At 40.7% G+C, this 18,133-nt stretch overlaps 1 protein-coding gene across 2 annotated transcripts in view; it reads left to right on the forward strand.

Moving 5' to 3' along the window:
- The window catches only part of LOC149439379 (rho GTPase-activating protein 4-like), a 241,110-nt gene that overhangs the window by 157,258 nt on the left and 65,719 nt on the right, over positions 1 to 18,133 (forward strand). The window contains exons 10-12 of one of the 2 annotated variants that reach the window (XM_089659101.1): positions 1,699 to 1,783; positions 8,501 to 8,528; positions 12,683 to 12,785. In XM_089659101.1, coding sequence (XP_089515227.1) covers positions 1,699 to 1,783; positions 8,501 to 8,528; positions 12,683 to 12,785 — 216 coding nt within the window. Of the gene's footprint in view, positions 1 to 1,698; positions 1,784 to 8,500; positions 8,529 to 12,682; positions 12,786 to 17,339; positions 17,368 to 18,133 lie in introns of both variants that reach the window. The other variant, XM_089659102.1, reaches the window with a different exon arrangement.

An 18,133-nucleotide genomic window follows, 5' to 3' on the forward strand; every position in this document is an offset into this window, starting at 1 on the left:
CACTGAGTGCACTAAGGTGTGTTTTTGGTTCCTAAAGAAGAAGGACCACTCCCTGACCTCCCCAGTGCACAACACTTCTGATGGGGCAAGGCATACTCAGGTCCACCTAGAAAAATAGGCCCAGCAGACCCTGTGCCTCATGATCAGCTGAAGCCAACCAACAAATACTAGGTGGGGGAGCTCTCTCAAAGATAGAACCCAAAGGTGGGGAGGAAAGAACCTGATGGCCACACATCCTCCACCTAACCTTTAGGGTAGGCCCAAAGACCCACATTATTCCATCTGTGAGTAAAAGGAAAAAGACATATATACAGTATATAAAGTGCAGTAACAAAATGTGAGGAGTGAATAAAATGCCAATGTGTGCACAGTGGCTAGACCTTGCAGCCTGATAACAAAAATGGCCCTGTTCTAGGCCGAAAGGCCTAGCCCCTGGGGCAATGCACAGAAAAAAAAATCAAGAGGTTTTGTGGCCAAGTGCTTAGTATCACTGTGGGCTTGGGATCCCACTGTGAGAACAAGTGCACCCTGGGTCACCACTTCCAGGGGACAGGAACACCGCAGGCTCTCCTGACCCATGGCTAGATAAGGCAGCATTATTCAAACCAGGAGGCATGGGACCCATTGGAATCCTTCACACTAGGGAAGCACTGCCAACCCTCTCCCTGTGGTGTGCACTCAAGTTGGATTCCTTCCCACAGGGGAGATCCCTCAGGACACCCAACATACCAGCACCTAAGTTTGTCACTAATGATGCTACGTTGAAGATGGGTGAACTTGGGGAATGACAAATGAGGCCAGCCCACCTATTGCCTTTACCCGTCTGAATAAATGAGAGCTACCGTACTTTAAAGGCAATTGAATTCTCCCCTGTAGCATCTGTGGATTGGAGGGTCTTAAAGGTCTGCCTCACTGGCTACCTTTTCACCTTCTATGTTTAATATAGGTTGTTGATTTTCAAGAACGGTCGTCCTGGCAGGAGCAACAATATTATGTTCTAGCAATGCAACAGGTAAAGCTCTTCCTATAGCCTGTGGTTAAAAAAAAAAAAAAAAAACTATGCAGAAAAACATGGGATTTGAATTTTAGTCAAGATTTTTTGGTATTGCAACAATAACAGTTTGACCATTTTGCATTTTGATGGAGTAAGGAAACTAAGCATATACTTAATTGTTTCTGAAGTTCAGCCTTCACCTATACATGTTTATGAATTAGATATCTCAGAAATGTCAGTAATTAATATGATGACTTATCCTTATCTATCTTGTGTAAATGCTACAAGGTTAGGTGCAAAGGCCTCTGAATGTGTACAGTGGGCAGATCTGTGGATGGGACAGGTGGGCAGATCTGTGGATGGGACAGGTGGGCAGATCTGTGGATGGGACAGGTTGGCAGATCTATGGATGGCACAGGTGGGCAGATATGTGGATGGCACAGGTGGGCACATATGTGGATGGCACAGGTGGGCAGATCTATGGATGGCACAGGTGGGCAGATCTATGGATGGCACAGGTGGGCAGATATGTGAAAGTGTGAGGTGGGCAGACCTGTACATCTGTTAATAATGTATGCAAATATTATATAACAACAGCCTTTACAGGGGCACAATTAGCCCAATAGACTGTTTTGTAAGTAAGATTTTTTTTTACCACAATGTGAATATGTAGTCAATATTTTCTTTCTTGCTGTCTGCTTTAGAAGCTGCAGAAGTATGTGGCTGGGAGAAGCACCATTTGTAAATTACAGGCAAAGCGTGATACACTAAAAGAGGCCATAGCCAAAGGTAAGGAAGAGATAAAGACTAATTAGTAGCCTACCAGAATAATAGCTTAAAGTGTATTTCTATGTTTGCAATCAATTTTGGGAAAACCTCACTATAAAATATATATCATATATATATACTGTATAAGTATCACTTGACTACTGGGGAAGATTTAAATTTTTTTAAATTTTTGCTAAAAATTACTGCAAAACCTGCAAAAAGTATATATGTTCTGAAAATAAAGACCTGGAGAATAAAATGGTTCTAGTTGCAGTTATTTATCAAACACAAATATTTAAGAAAAAAACACCTCGAGAGTCCCATAAACGTGACTGGGCAGTTCAAAAGCCAATACTAAGCTCACCTCTGTAACAGCAGGCGTAAGCTTAATTTATCCACTTGTCTACCATAGTATGTTTATAATCGTACAGTAGAAGGCACAGGCTTGAATTTTATAGACCCTGGGTTGTAGGCTGGTACCTACAGGTGATTGGACATTGGCAAAGCTTTGAAGGACCTTACCACACTTTCTAAGTCCTCATTTGTCCTAAGATGAGGAACCTCTTCTCCCTCATGGAGAAAATTACTTTTAGCTCAACTAGTATATTATTTTACTTCAGATTCTTCAATCAACTGTTTTCTAATACAGCAATAGAAGCAGTGCATCCCAATTTGTGCAACATTGGTATGACCTTGGGAGCTGTAACTGGACTCCACACCATGTGGGTGGAATGAGAGGAAACTCAATCTCACACAACTGACAAAGAGGGACACCCTGAGTTTCTCCTTATGGGCATACCAAGAAGAAGCCCAGCTTCTAGGTCTTCAACCGTTTGTTAGGACAGTTCAAAACTAGTTTAACACTCATAATGAAATATACCAGCAGGTACAGGCAGCATTATTGATGGTACACATTAACTGCTTAGCCCCCTCTGTAAAGCAGAGGAAAATTTTTGTTTGGAGTTTTTCAGAAAAGAGCATTTTTAATTTTTACAGTTATGCTATGTGAATGAGAACATGTAACAAATATCAAGTAGATGTAATCTTTTCAATGAAAAATTACATGCAGTCTCTATTTTTAGGATATTGTATTCATTGTTTACAAACCAAATGTAGGTGGAGTCTTATAAAAGCTTTTCCACTGCTAGTTCATACTAGTACAGTCATACGCGACCTAGCGTTAGGTAGTCCATTCATTATAATGGGCCTTACCCATCAGAAATGCAGAGAAAGAAGTCCCTGATTCTTTTGTAAAATTGCGTCACACTGAACTGCATAGTGCTGTAGCATTGTCGATTTGGCATGTGCGAGAATGCGTGCAGTTGCTGATGCATGGGAGTGCCATTAAAAATTAGGCTTGGTTCACATGTTGGGAACATGCGCAAAAATCGCACAGAAATGTGCTGCTCTTTAGCAGATGCGCAGGGGTTCTAATAATTGTCAATGCATCCCATGTATCGACAACCATGCATGTTTTTTCACATTCCAAACCAGCACCATGTGTTTCATTGCAGTGTGATTCTACACAGGATCCGGGACTTCTCTCCCCACATTGCTTGTGGGTAGGGCAGCCCATCGAAATGAATTAGATACACTACACACAAAACACATATGGTACGTATTAGGTCGCACTGTAGGGGTGTGAGCCAGGCCTTAAGGGCACCCCCTCATGTCTAAAAAAACAGCACACTTCTGTACATGTTGGGAAAGCACGTGATTTTGTGTGCATTCCCGACATGCATAGATGTGAACCAGGCCTTGAGCTGTGACAACTGTCCATATGCAACTTTAACTATTCTGACATAAGTTGATTATAGGCAAAAGAGAAATATTAAGCAGTTATCTCTTGTTAGATGACTACTACTGCCCGGGAAATATTGTGGAAAGCCTGTCCGGATCGCTATTGTTCCACCTTGAATGTCCATTGCACATACCTGCACCAATTCTCCACCTCCCACTTTGACATAAACAAGAAATATTCCTAAGTACTACAGTGTATACTAGTTTTCTTTATCATACATCATGGGACACAGTGCAGGCTATTCAGGACTATGTTGGTTATAGGTGAATGGATACTGGCCGACCAATCAGAGTGGAGGTCCTGCCCTATATAACTCCTCCTATACAGGAAATACCTCAGTTATTTCACCAGTGTCTGTAAGGTGGATGGTCACTGAAAGTGTTGCTGTGCTCTTGGAGCATACCTGAAAGTCCAGAATGGTTCCATTAGAGAATCAGGGACTTTAATTGGATCCATTCGGAAAGCTATGAGCTAAAACGGATGGTACCTGCACCTCGCTGGATAAGGAGAAGAATTCTCGAGGTTTTGTCTGTAATGCAGCCTTATGGCGCTGGACCTTGCACAGTTTTAAAATTTGACCAAGGCGCTTCCAGCGGGGTGCTATACGGGTCCGAGGCAGTAGCCCCTCAGCATGGGGACTGAGTCCTTGAAGGTCTGTATGACAATGCCCACCGTGGTAGATGAAGGTTGGTGCCTGACGGAAGTCAGGGACCTGCGGTGGGACTGGTAAGAAATCTCCTTTTTTTTTCTCTCTGTAAAGAGAAACAAACAAAGCTCTGAATTGGAGGGAAATGGAGAGGTGTTATGACAGTGAGTTTCCACCAGGGGGAGTGCTCACTGTTGTTCCCGATATGTGCTTGCTCTTTTTGTTTTCTGCCACTAGAGGGAGTGCGGCCGGAAATGGAAGTCGGCCATATTTTGTTTATCTGAAGGCCAGGACACATGTGGGCTGCTGCTGAGAAATCTCCTGTGGCTGGGACAAAGCGGGCTATTCAATAGGTCTGCTGTAATATCCTCTCCTGACAGGCCAGAAGCGAACTGGGCAGTCTGAGCCGCTGCATCTATCTGGCATTGTGGCTACTACTAGGGCTTCTGCCTCAGCATATGTAACCAAAGATGATCATGCTTCAGCCTTAGCGGGTTTAGAAGATAAGATCGCTGGGATGATTACATCAGTTTCTCAGGAGAGAAAAAGCTGGATAAATTCCCGGTCACTAGAATCACCAATCCTGGAGCAGGAATGGGTGGAGCCTGAGGATGAGGCAAAGCTGGAGGAAGGTCAGGCAGTAGAATCTCTGTCTGAGGAGAAGGTCTCTGCCTCCCAGTTGCAAAGATTTTTAGTCCAATACCTCACTGATATGGTATGGTCTGGATTCAGGCTACCTCCGATAGAAACCTCTGAGGTTACTTTTTCTTCCCTGGGCTCTTTGAAGCCTTCATAGAGTACTCAGGCCTTTCCGGGGCATCTTCTTCTGGAGCAAATTATGTATGCTGACTGGGATCACTCAAACAGGGATTTTGTTTCACAAAAGAGGTTTTATGTTGTGTACCCCATGGAACAAAAGTTTGTTTGAAATGGGGTTGTCTGTAGTAGCTGTTCTTTAACATGTCCTGTGGATAATGTACAGGTTTCCAAGGACCCAGCAGATAAGAAGCTGGAGTCTCTCTTTAAGGCCTCCTTCTCCCTGACAGGTTCTGTTGCACAGCCAGCTGTGGCAGCTATTGGCATTTGCCAGAGTCTTTCTGATGGTGACAAGCAACGGATTAGAAGACCATCAGTGCAGGGAGAATGCTCAGTCGAGGATTTGGAGGATGTTCTGTGTGCTTTGTGTTTCGCGGCTGATGCTCTTAAGGATTCAATTCAGCAAATTTCTCGTTTGGCCCTCTTATCAGTGTACATGTACAGGGTTTTGTGGCTGAAGAGTTGGTCAGCAGAATTGCCATGCAAAAAATTATTGGCAGGTTTTCCCTTTCATGGAGAGCAGCTGTTTGGGGAAGATTTGGACAAATATATCCAAACGATTTCAGGGGGTAAAAAAGTACTCTTCTACCCTCTTAGAGGAAATCCAAACGCTCTTCTTTTAAAGGTGTCAGGGGCTTTGGTTGCCCTGCCGTATCAGCCAGACCTGTTGTCCCAAGGTCCTATGTTGCACCTAGCTTTACGGTCGCTAAATTTCACAGTGTAGCTATTGAAACCCAGATCCTGAAGGATAGGAGAGTGTCAGATTCTGTCATCCCCATCATGTTGGATGCTATTAAGGACGTTTCTAGGAATATTTATTACAAAACCCTGAAGGCTTACATTGCCTGGTGTGAGGTTCACAAATGGTAACCACAAAATATGTGATTGGCAGGACTCTGTCATTTCTTCAAACTGAAGAATTGCTGAAGAATTTGCAGTTGCAGAAGAATTTGGCTGTTGGTACCATTAAGGGCCAGGTTTCAGCATTAGCTATTTTTTTCCCCAGAGGTTCACTACGTCGCACTTTTTTACAAAGAGTAATGCGTGTGACTCCTCCTGTCAGGTTGCCTTTGTGTCCTTGGGACCACCATTTGAATCTATTGGAGAGATTCCACTGGTCCTGTTGACTCGTAAGGTGTTGTTTCTAGTGGCAATCACTTCTGCGAGAAGGGTGCTGCGAGAAGGGTGTTGGAACGATTTCATCCATGCTTTTTTCCAAAGGTGGTTTCATCTCAATCAGGACACAGTTCTGCCTTCATTATTTCCTAGGCCTCAGTCAGCAAGAGAAAGATCTCTGCATACCTTAGATGTGGCTCATGCTGTAAAGGTCTTCTTGAAGGTGACAGCACAGGTTAGGAGGTCAGATGCTCTATTTGTGCTGCCAGAGGGGACTAGGAAGGGGCAGGCGGCATCCAAGGCGACTATATCTCATTGGATCCGCCAACTGATCATTCAAGCTTATAGTTTGAAAGGTAAAATCCCACCCTTTCGGGTGGAGGCACACTCCACCAGGAATGTGGGGGCATCTTGGGCAATCCACCATCAGGCGTCAGTGGCTCAGGTTTGCAAGGCTGCTACATGGTCTTTGGTTCACACATTCACAAGATTCTAAAAGGTGGATGTCAGAGCCGCATAAGATCCTGCCTTTGGCTGCAATGTTTTATGGATGGCCGAGTAGGTCCTAAGGGATTATTGATGGTGGCTATCATGGTATCACCCTCCCCTCAAATTTCTTATTGATTTAGGACATCCCACATAGTAATGAATAACCTGCTCTGTGTCCCGCGATGTACAATAAAGAAACTTGAATTTTCTTCTACATACTTACCTGTAAAATCCATTTCATGGAGTACATCACGGGACATAGAAGTCCTGCCCCTCTAATTTATACACAGCTATACTGCTGTATCTGTGGCTCACTTTCAAATATTTATCATTGATCACAATTGATATTTAACACTTTTTAACAATCATTTAAAATGTGTAGTAATATGTTCAAAGGATATTATTTTATACTTTTTATTGTTAAACTTCCCACACTTGTGGCATTCTCTTACATTTAGTTTGAAGCTATTTAATCATTTTAAAAAAGTTGCAAACCATTCGCAGCATCAGTATGGGCACCATGTAAGAGTCATATTTGTTCATAATGAAGTGATCTTTACAGGATTTCTTCAACTTACAAGCCAACCTCAAGGCACTATTTAATTGGGCAACTATGTGCCAATTGAGATTTAATGTTGATAAATGTAAGGTTATGCTCTTGGGGGCTAAGAATATGCATGCATCCTACATACTAGGGGGGGTACAAATGGGGGAATCAATGGTGCAGAAGGATCTGGGGGTTCTGGTAAATTATAGACTTAACAATAGCATGCAGTGCCAAGGTTTCCAAAGTGAGCAAAATCCTTTCTTGCATTAAAAGAGGTATGGACTGCAGTAAGAGATATATAATTTTGCCCCTGTACACATCCTCATGTAAGACTTCATCTGGAATATGCAGTTCGGTTTTGGCTACCAATTCACAAAAAGAACATTGGGGAACTGGAGAAGGCAGAGAAGGGCAACCAAAGTGATAAAAGGCATGGAGGAGCTCAGCTATGGAAGAAAGATTAGAGGAACTGAACGTATTCACTCTTGAGAAGAGATGGGTAAGGGAGAATTTGATCACCATTAGTGTTGGGCTTGATGTTCGACTCCAACATAAGTTTGACTGGAACATCGGCCGTTCATGTGGTCGGCGACCACACGAATGGTAAGCGCGTTTGGTGGGCTGTTCTCCCGCCGTGACCCACAATGCACTGTGCCAATCACTGTGCCCCTTGTGACATCATCATAGTATTTAAGAACTGTCATCCTGGGGCAGCTGGCAGATAGCAGGAGCCAGCGTTGAGAGTGGAGCATTTTTTTTTTTCATGTCAGTAGTGGGCATCGTGATTGACGTTGTATCTACTTCAGGGGACTTCTTTTTATTTTTGTTTTTAATAAAAGACTTGTCAAAGACTGTATACTGTCATTTTTACACTACACTTTTTTTTTGTGAATGAGTAACGGTACCATGTACCCCATACTCATTCACATAGAGCGGGCCAGGATCTGGGGGCCCCCTTGTTAAAGTGGGCTTCCAGATTCCAATAAGACCCCTGCCCGCAGACCCCTACAAGCACCACGGCCAGGGTTGTGGGGAAGAGGCCCTAATTATAGATAATACTAACTTGAGGTAGTCCGTAAGGAATTCCCCCCCCCCCCCCCCCCGCTGGAGCAATTTGGACCATGCTTTATTGGTGTTTTTTTTGCCTTCCCCAGGGTCAGCTGTGGGAATAGGATTGTTTTTTTTTCTATTGGTTGAACAAGATGGACTTGTGTTTTTAAGCTAACTATGTAAATGCAATTTAAACTTTTCTTTAGATCTTGAAATGCTGAGAAAAGTTTACGTTTGTTAAAAAGTCTCACTTTTCCCATTTTTCCTCCACAGCAGCTGAATTGCACAGTAAGATCTCTGGGTATGTATACTGTCAATGACTGGAATGAAGGGTGGGGCAAGTGATGTCACTATATGTAACCTGCAGTACTTACCACAGCAAGAATTTTTGCATGCAACGTATTGTGCGTTAGTGAGTCTAAAGTCATTCCTTCCCTATAGCTTTGGATAAAGTAAGGAGTGCTAGAGCCTCTGTCCAGTTTTTATTGTGAAAAAACATATTCCACGAAGCACTAGTACTTCAACAATTCTTTGTTCAATAAAACAGAGAAAACATAATTGCTCAACAAGCTCACTGGCTCTGGTGAGGCTTCTGGCATGAAGCAAGGCTCCCATTTGAAGGATACCCAGAATTACTCAAATCAGAAAAAACACAACAGGAGCGCCAGACTAAATGGTAAAAGAGCCCAAGTTGCTTTAATAATTCATCGTATGATCACATAAAACAGCCATGCATTTAGACACCTAAATACCATCTGTATTATTGTATTAACAATTGGTCGAAGTTTTGTGTGTATATACTATATGTATATGGATATATATCTTTTTTTGGTTTATTTTTTTAGCCCTAATGAAGGCCCCCAAAACACGTTGGATGTTTTATGTAGTCTTATGGTGAATCGTTAAACTGGATTCTTTCACCTTAGGGCTGATGCTGGTGAGGGAAAGTCCAAAATTTTGAGTTGTCACCAGAACAGGAATAGAGGGGAAGTCTTCCAGTGGGATACTTGTGTTGACAACTGTCTGCAAGGTTGGTGTGTGTTGTAGCGCTGGACCAATATAAGGGGGATATTGGTTACTGAGGGTTTAACCCAAACTTGACTTTGTTCCGCTCTTGAGCTGCTGCCTCTCTGATGGTCTTAAAATAGGTATCCAGCTTTGAGGTGAGTGTTGAGTAGTGCACAGTACAAAATATCATGACATTTATAAAGTTTAAGTCCAAATCTTTATTGTTCAAGAGAAGTCAACCTGTTTTGGGCTTTTCAAACTGTTTGCAAGGCATCCAATCTGACAACTCAAATCCAGCATGACTATGGATTTCCTGTTTAAATCTCACCACTAGTCCAATTACATTCACTGCTCCAGCTCTGAGGAAGAGGAGGCATTTCCCCTGAAATGCGTTTCTTTTGATCAGTAAAAATTTGGACCTAAAATGTCCAACTGTGAACTTTTATACTGGGCTCTTGTCAGCACTCACCCCAAAACTGTCTACAAGGGAACTTTTCCTAATTTGAAGAGATCTTCTCTTACTTCCCTTTGTATCTCAGGTGAAGGAAGTGAAGATCAGTCCCCTTAATGGAACACAGATCATAACAAAAAAGTGGCAGGGGTATTTACCATTTCATACTTTATCCAAAACTAAAATGATTGTGGCTTTAGATGAACTTTACCCATTAGCAGATCCAAAAATTATACCTATCAATTGCAACATATTCAGGAGTATTCAATAAAACAGTGCAAGGAGGAGCAAATTGCAGAGCCCATAGCAACCAGTCAGAATCCATCTTTCTCTGGTCTGGCTGTGAAGGTGAATTTTAATTGGCTGCTAAAAACGCTTTTCCTTTTCCCCCCTAATGCTTTGCTTCTTACACTGTTTATGGAATATGGCCAAATGTCATTGGTCTTATTTTCAGTATGTAATTATGTGAACACAGTGTTATATAAAAAAAAAACAGCAATTGCTTTTGACAAATTATTATTGTAAACAGGTTAATAGGTCAAGCAGCTGATTTCTGATTGGTCATGCTGAATGCACTGTTAAAGGATCTGTCCATCCAAAAGTTACTTTTTAGTATTAAGTGGGTACTGTGGTTGGGTGTAAAAATCACTCATGGGCTACTTATGGTGCCTATACACTCAAAAGGACAGTCTCTATGTAGGCATAATTTGACTAGTGGATCTTTTTCACAGCTTTATGCTTAGCCATACATTTTTGGGTTGCCCAAGTATATACATATGTTTAGAAATGTGGAGTGGTAGGACAGCAAAATCACCGACTAGCACCCGAACCAGAAGCATCTTTTTCCAGGGAAAACAGGAGTTACGTTTTCTAACCCAAGTGATCTTTTTTCCTTTGAAAAAAAGATCTGAAATTGTTCTTCTCTCCTGCCAGAAATTTCCTGATGTTTAGGCACATGGGTGATGAGACCTCTGGAAATGAGCTCCCATCTTTATTGCTATCTTGCTGCAGCTAGGTGGTTTTACTGCCAGCCTTTAAACCAGTGGTCTCCAAACTGTGGCCTGTGGGCTGAATGCAGCCCTTTGCTTGCCTTTATCCAGCCCTTGGGGTACTGTTTCTACCACTGATATATCATAATTCCTCTTGCTGACACCAATGATGAGGCACAATTCCTTCCACAGACATCAAATACCGTGCACTATTCCACCCATTGACACATATGATGGGTCACTGTTCCTTCCACTGAAGTTAAATATGGAGAACTGTTCTACCTTTTGATACAATTGATGGGGCACTATTCCTTCCACTGATATCAAATATCAGACACTTATCCATCAATTGACACACGATAGGTCACTATTCCTCCCTCTGATACCAAATATCAAACACTACTCCACCCATTGACATCAATGATGGGTCACTATTCCTTCCACTGATACCAAATATTGGGCACTTTCCATCAATTGACCTCAATGATGGGTCACTGTTCCTTCCACAGATACCAAATATCGGATGCTATTCCACCCATTTACACATATGGTGGGTCACTATTTTTTCCACTGGGAACAAATATCAGGCACTATTCCACCCATTGACAGCAATGATAGAGCACTATTCCTCCCACTGACATCAATGATGTTGCACTATACTTCCCACTAATACCAATGATGGGGCGCTATTCTTCCCCTACTGACCACAGATTCTATGGAATTTTTTATTTCCACTGGCCACCAAGTTTGGGGCATTGTTTATTCTCTAGTGCATTTTCTACTCCCACTAACACCCCTCCCAGGTCTAAATGACAGTAATTTGGCTCTTTATTTAGAAAGCTTGGAGACCCCTGCTTTAGATGTTGCTAAGGCAGGAATAAAAATTCTCAATTCCCCCATCAACAGACACTTTTGCACTTTTGGACATGGACTTTGCAGTGGGGTGCAGAAGAATCTTCAAAGCTTCACCCCAAAGTCCTTGAGAGACAAAAAAAGAAAGAGGGACCTTCAAATCACCAGCACCTACCCATTACTGATAAGTTTTGCATACTCACAGTACCCCATAAGTGACCAATCAGATTGTAGTGAAAGATGAATATTATGGATTACTGCCAGTTTCCTTTTGAATAAGCCCAACAGTACTGCCATATTTAGAAAACACTGTTAATAAAATCATAATGCAACACTGAAAATGGTTTTGATAAAAATGCCATACAACTTTGAAAATATATATTTATGTAATTCAGCATTACTAAACCATATACTATTTTTAAAGTATAGATTTTTTTAAATAATTTAAATAATCAGTATTAGGTTAAAGTGGCAAATTGCAGATTTTTTTAGGTTTTTTTTTACGTTAAACTCCAAGTAAACAGCTGAATACACAAACAAAATCAGCATAAGGGAGCTGTTTTATCTACCAATGGATTTGATTTTCTGTTCAATTAGTACTGAAATTTATTTATAGCCCTGAGACCTGACTTTTCTTTGCTATAGTTTAGTATTGCCTACAGGTCTTGTCCCTCCCCCAGCCTGTGATTGGACGGTGAAAGGAGAATTAGCTAATTGATGAGCTCATCTCTGCCACTCTGCTTTCTCCTTCTATCAGCATGTTTCTTTTGGCACATGAACATTGCAGCACAACTGATTGGCTCATTGTTTTGCTTCTCCCACTCCCAAACTGAGCTCTGCTGTACAGGGACTGCTAGAGAGAGGCGCCAAGTCAAATTCAAATACATACATTTGAAAAATACATCCAATGGTGCATTAATGAATACAGAGCTGCATAGTTTGTGTATTTTATATCTACTTGAAGTTTAAATTTAACCTATTTTTTTTTTGCAGTAGGCAGACTTTTATTGGTTATTATGGACTATGCAAATTATATTAGCCGGAATATGCATTTCACTGCAATATAGCCATAATATTGGTGTATTTCATGCTCATTCTATGTATTTTGGCAAGGTTTGTGTATGGGTGAATTGTATGTCACACGGTTGGTTTCAGGCTGCAGTCCAATACAAGTAAATCGCAGAGGTTGAAAAAGCAGCGACCGTCATCCCAGTATAACCACAAACTGTTTAATGGGGATTTGGAGGAGTTTGTGAAGGTACCTCCCGTGTGTGCTGCCCACTTTCTTTGCTTTCTGATTCAGCTTGTGTTATATTTGGGGTAATCACTGCCTTGCCGCTCTTCCCAGAAGCCTGTGCTGCATAGTTCTCTATCTGTCAATGCAAACCTCTGCCACTTCAGTTCTAAATAATCTGATAATCTGAGCTGCTCTATGCTGTATGTCTCCACAAATGCCTGAATAATCTCAATATCTCATATGCCTTTCATAGACCCTATTTATAGGATCTTCATTGTTTTACTTTTAAATATGCCATGGTTTGCTTCTGTTTCTTTGATTTTCTTTGACTTTTTTATTTTTATTTTACTTTTATTTGTATTTTTTATTTGACTTTTTAAAAATAAATAAGGTAATAATCTTATTATTGTCATTTTTAAATATAATATATTATTATTGTTATTTTCCCTTTGTGGCAAGACAACTCGCACAAAAAATGTTGACTTTGTTCACTGTTTCATTTTTCACTGCCCTAATGAGAAACAGAGAAGAAAAAAAAATATGGGACTTTCCAAATGCAGCATACAGTATATTACCTTATCAAAAATAATTAAATTTAAAAATACCTATATACTATACTGTGTATAATTCAAGGTTTCTGGGAGATGATCGTTCAATTAATTGAGAATATCTCTGGGATAAAGATAGGACTGAACCCAGCAGTATGTCTTCTACATAGTACAGAGTTATCAGTAAATAACTACAAGGATTCGGGTATATGGTGCTATCTAAATGCGGCAAACGGGTTGATACCTAAGTTTTGGCATAGACCAGAGGTGCCGAAGATAGAGGATTGGGTGGAAAGAACTAATCAAATTTATAAGATGGAGAGACTGTGCTATATGCAGGAAGACAGGATGGGGTTGTTCTATAAGAGGTGGAGAACATGGGAAGAATTCATGGGGAAATATATGAAGTAACTATGTGAGAAAGATAGAAGGATTCGTACCCTATATTCGCGTATGAAGAGGGATAATAGAATTATGCAGAGTGGGTGGGCTTATTTTGGGGGAGGGAGGTTTTTTTTTTTTGGGTGGGGGGAAATGAGATAGTGCGGGGGTGGTAATTGGGAATAAAGATAGATAGAAATGTTATTAAAGATATGCAAATTTGTTTGTATGAGAACAATGATGAAATGTGCAATATATATGGAAAATAAATAAAAATTTAAATAAAATAAAAAAAAAAAATACTATACTGTGTACTGTGTATGTATATATATATATTATACACATACACACACACATTTATGTATTAAATTTAAGAATCTTTGAAGATTCACTTGCCCTCACCCCCAGAATTGGATTGCCGTATTGTATACAATACTTATATGTATTGCTGTGTTTCAAAAAATGATTTATTTATTTCAGGTACTTGTATAGCGCCATCATTTTACGCAGCACTTTACATACACACACATATATAAATATATATACATACACATATATTGTACATTCACATTAGTTCCTAACCCTCAAGAAATGTACAATCTAAGGTCCCTAACTCACATTCATTCATGCACATACTAGGGACAATTTTAGACAAGAGCCAATTAACCTACCAGCATGTCTGTAGAGTGTGCGAGTACCTGGAGGAAATCCATGCAGGTACAGGGAGAACATGCAAACTCCAGGCAGGTGGTTCTGTGGTTGGGATTTGAACCGACGACCCTAGTACTGCCAGGCAGAAGTGCTAACCATTTAGCCACTGTGCTGCCAAATGATAAACTGTTAATTCTGTGGCTTTGCAAGGGCAATATGTCTGTGGTTAAAACAGACATTAAATGTATGTATTATATTTGGTTTAAATCCCAGGTTGTGTATCTCTAATACTGGCTTTTTAAATTTGGCTTTAGACACCAAAGAACTTTTTTGATACAATGAATATTTTTGATGCAATAAAGGTATTTTTCAGGTTAAATATTGATGATTAGGTAATATGTGCAGAAATTGGTTCCTTTTTCTTCTCTCTTTCTGAACACGTTTAGGTATGTAGTGGTTCTAATAATATGGCTAAAAAAAATGGGTCAGGCCAAAAAGTGGGTGCCATAGAGGGGGTATTGGGTCCAGAATTTGCAGTAAGGCCCCTATGTCTAGATGTTTTGCACTGTTTTGAAGGGGCTTTAGTGAGCTCCTGTGCATGCTTCAATGGTGCGTGTAAGAATGGAAAATTGACTTGGCCAAGTTAGGTGCAAAGCTCAACCCCTAGAAAAAAAAAAGTATTACTCTGGGGCAATACAGACAGTTCTTATTTTCTATAGCCAAAGTTCCTTAAATAAGATTTGGGACAAATACATTTCCAGCAAAAGCTGTAGCCAGTTGGCCACTTTTCCATTTTCCCATGCAATCTGATTGGTAGGAATGGGCTTCATGTCTTAATTTTTTACTCCAGTTTTTACAAAGGAGCCCAATTTCTCAGTTATACAGTGTGCATCCTGAGCACATCATTAACTGTATCTATTATTTTATCTTTTATCTTTTTTTTTTTTAAATCTAATCTTTTCTTCCCCTTTGCCTTCTGTTTCCTGTACGGTATATCACTTCCTCTTTTCTGTCATGTAATGGGCAATGGAAACATTCTGCAATCAAAGCTGCCGTTTGTTACCATCACATCTTTCTCACTTTGGTTGGAATTAACAAAGCCTCTACTCACATTATAATGGTGTGAAAACTGCCATGAGTGGCGGGTGCCATTTTGACAAAGCTCATAGACCTGTTTCACCTGCTCAAGTTTCTATTCTGGAAACTGGGGTGGGTTCCGCTCTAGCAAAGGTATCACAGTAGTTTTCCTTATAGAAAGCCTTAGTTAACCTGGCATACAGCATGTAAATGTCTGCCAGTATCTATTAAACAGCTTATGTGCCTGTCTCTACCAACAGTGAACACAACACATAGACAGATCTTTCATGTATACAGAGAAAGTTCCTGTCTATATGCTTGGCTGTTAATCCCAGCAAATGTAGGGTTAACAGTCTTCTTCATGCCGCTCACTCAGTAGGTGGGGTTTTAATGGTGGGCAGGGGGAGTAAGAGCAAACAGCTCCAGCTCTCCTCCCCTCTATGCCATTTCTGCGCCTGGTGCAACAACATAGAAAACAGAGCAGGTCATTTCTTATGAAAAGAAGGGGCTTTTTTTTTTAATTCAAGAACAGGATTTGCTCCATCTTTTCTGTTTAAAAGACTGATGCAGGCTTTATGCCTACACCACTCTTTGTTAATTTCCCAAATATATATATATATATATATATATATATATATATATATATATTCTCAAAAATATATTTTGAGTTGGCACACATTTTAAGCATTTACAGGTTTCGATGGTGCAAAGGGCCCATAGGGACATTCAAAGCACCATATCTTTGCAGGACCAAAAAGCTTCAGCCCTCCCAACCTCTATGCCATTTTTGTCTGCCACAGGCACAGCATAGAAAACAGAACAGATCAGTTCTAATTTTAAAAAGGGCTTTTTTTTTTAAATTAGGAACAGGATTTGTTTCTTAGTTTAAAAGAGTGGTGCAGGCTCTTTATTAATTTTCCTTTTATATTTTAGAGTCATAAAAACTCACAGTGGTAGAAATACACATAAAATTTGTACTTGCTTGGCAAATATGTGTATTTTCAATAAAGTAAACCTATAGTTGGCAATACTATTGCTACACAGGTGGCAAACTCTTCTCCCTCCAGATCTGCACCCTATACCACCTGAAAAAATGTTTTCAACTTTCTAAGGGCTCGTTCACACTTGGCTGTTTTACCAACCGGTTGGTCCGGCGTTTGCGGAACGTTTTTTAACACCCGGCAAACGCTCCGCAAACGCCGCATGCACGGTTTAGCGGAGGTTGCTAGGCATTTGCTGAGCATTAATAACGGCCCACAAACGCCTATAATCCAGTTTGAGTGGTGTTACCACTCCGCAAACGCCCCGCAACCGCGTCACAACCACACTGCAAACGCCAGCCAGGCGTTTGCGGAGCGGCACCATAGATGAGAATAGGAGGCTTCAACGCCTCCTGACTCGACCAGAGGCGTCCGTTTTGCCGCGACGCAAACGCTCCTGTTAGAACAGCACCCTGTGCTGTAATGGGCAGAATTGGCAGAGGCGTTTGGGAAGCGGTAAAAACGCTTCCCAAATGCCTCTCTGCTGCCTGCACACAACGCTAGTGTGAATGTAGCCTTAAGGTCAAAATTTGCATAGGGCTATGATGCCAAATATAATGAAAAATAGATTTTGAGTTTGCAGACACGTTAAGCATTTACAGGCTTAGATGGTAAACCAAAACCCAGGGGAACCGCTTAGATTGCCACAATCAGTGGAGAGATGACTGCTGACTGCTTTCCATAGGTTACTGCACTTTACACTTTTCTGTACACGCTGAACTTGATCAATAAATAATCCAGGTCAATGTTCTTTTTGCCTGAACCTTCCCATGCCTTCATGGATCGGAGCTCCTGTGCTGCTTGTACTTGCTTGTTAACCTCTTACAGATCAATCCTTTTTGTCTTTTTTGTTCTCTCCCTTTGCGCTGCATATATAGGAGACGGAGGTACCTGTCCCGTGCCCAGGTACATCTTAATATCTCTTGCTTCTGTCTGCTTGCTTCTCTACTCTTATTATTGTATATTTTATATATGTATTATGTTTTTTCAAGATTGTACCAGTTATATACAATTAAAATAAAAACCTGCTCTTAGGTATTAAAAACCAAATAAAAGGAGCAGCTACCACAATCAGTAGGCAAAAAATAACATAAACAAAATAATCAGTGTACTACTTTAATATAGAAGTAACAATAAAAGAAATAATAATGGTAACCAGTTCCCCACTAAGGTGTAATAATTATGTGCCAATAATACACATATTATCACAAAAGTCTATACAAGAGTCCACATAATCTGGAAATGCTGGTGCTTAGTAAAACCAAAGATCAAAGAATAGAAAGTCTGTCACCTTCCACCCAATCACTCAGCCTCTTACCAGAGGATTTGACCACCCAAAGGATTGGTCAAATAGCACAGTTTTCAGGCCTGGCAGATGTACCATAGGCTTCCAAATAAGTCTCCCAGAAGATCCAGATTGTATACGAGATATCTTCTAAAAAATAAGATCTCAGATGGCAAATGACTCTCCACGCACTAAACTCCACAAAAGGAAAGAGTAACCGCTCATAGTGTAGTAATTTAAAAATATATTTCATTTTATTCAAAATATTGCACTTCCAATTAAAAGGATAAAATGAGCCTGTCAATGTTTCTGTCCAACAAAATGGCCGTGGTGCGTGGTAATGTCACGTGTCGTGGCCCCACCCATGTCCACCTAAAAGGTGTAAAA

The sequence above is a fragment of the Staurois parvus genome, unplaced genomic scaffold, assembly GCF_062004578.1.
Source record: "Staurois parvus isolate SC_StPar_1 unplaced genomic scaffold, SC_StPar_1.0 ptg001132l, whole genome shotgun sequence".
Taxonomy (NCBI): Eukaryota; Metazoa; Chordata; class Amphibia; order Anura; family Ranidae; genus Staurois; species Staurois parvus.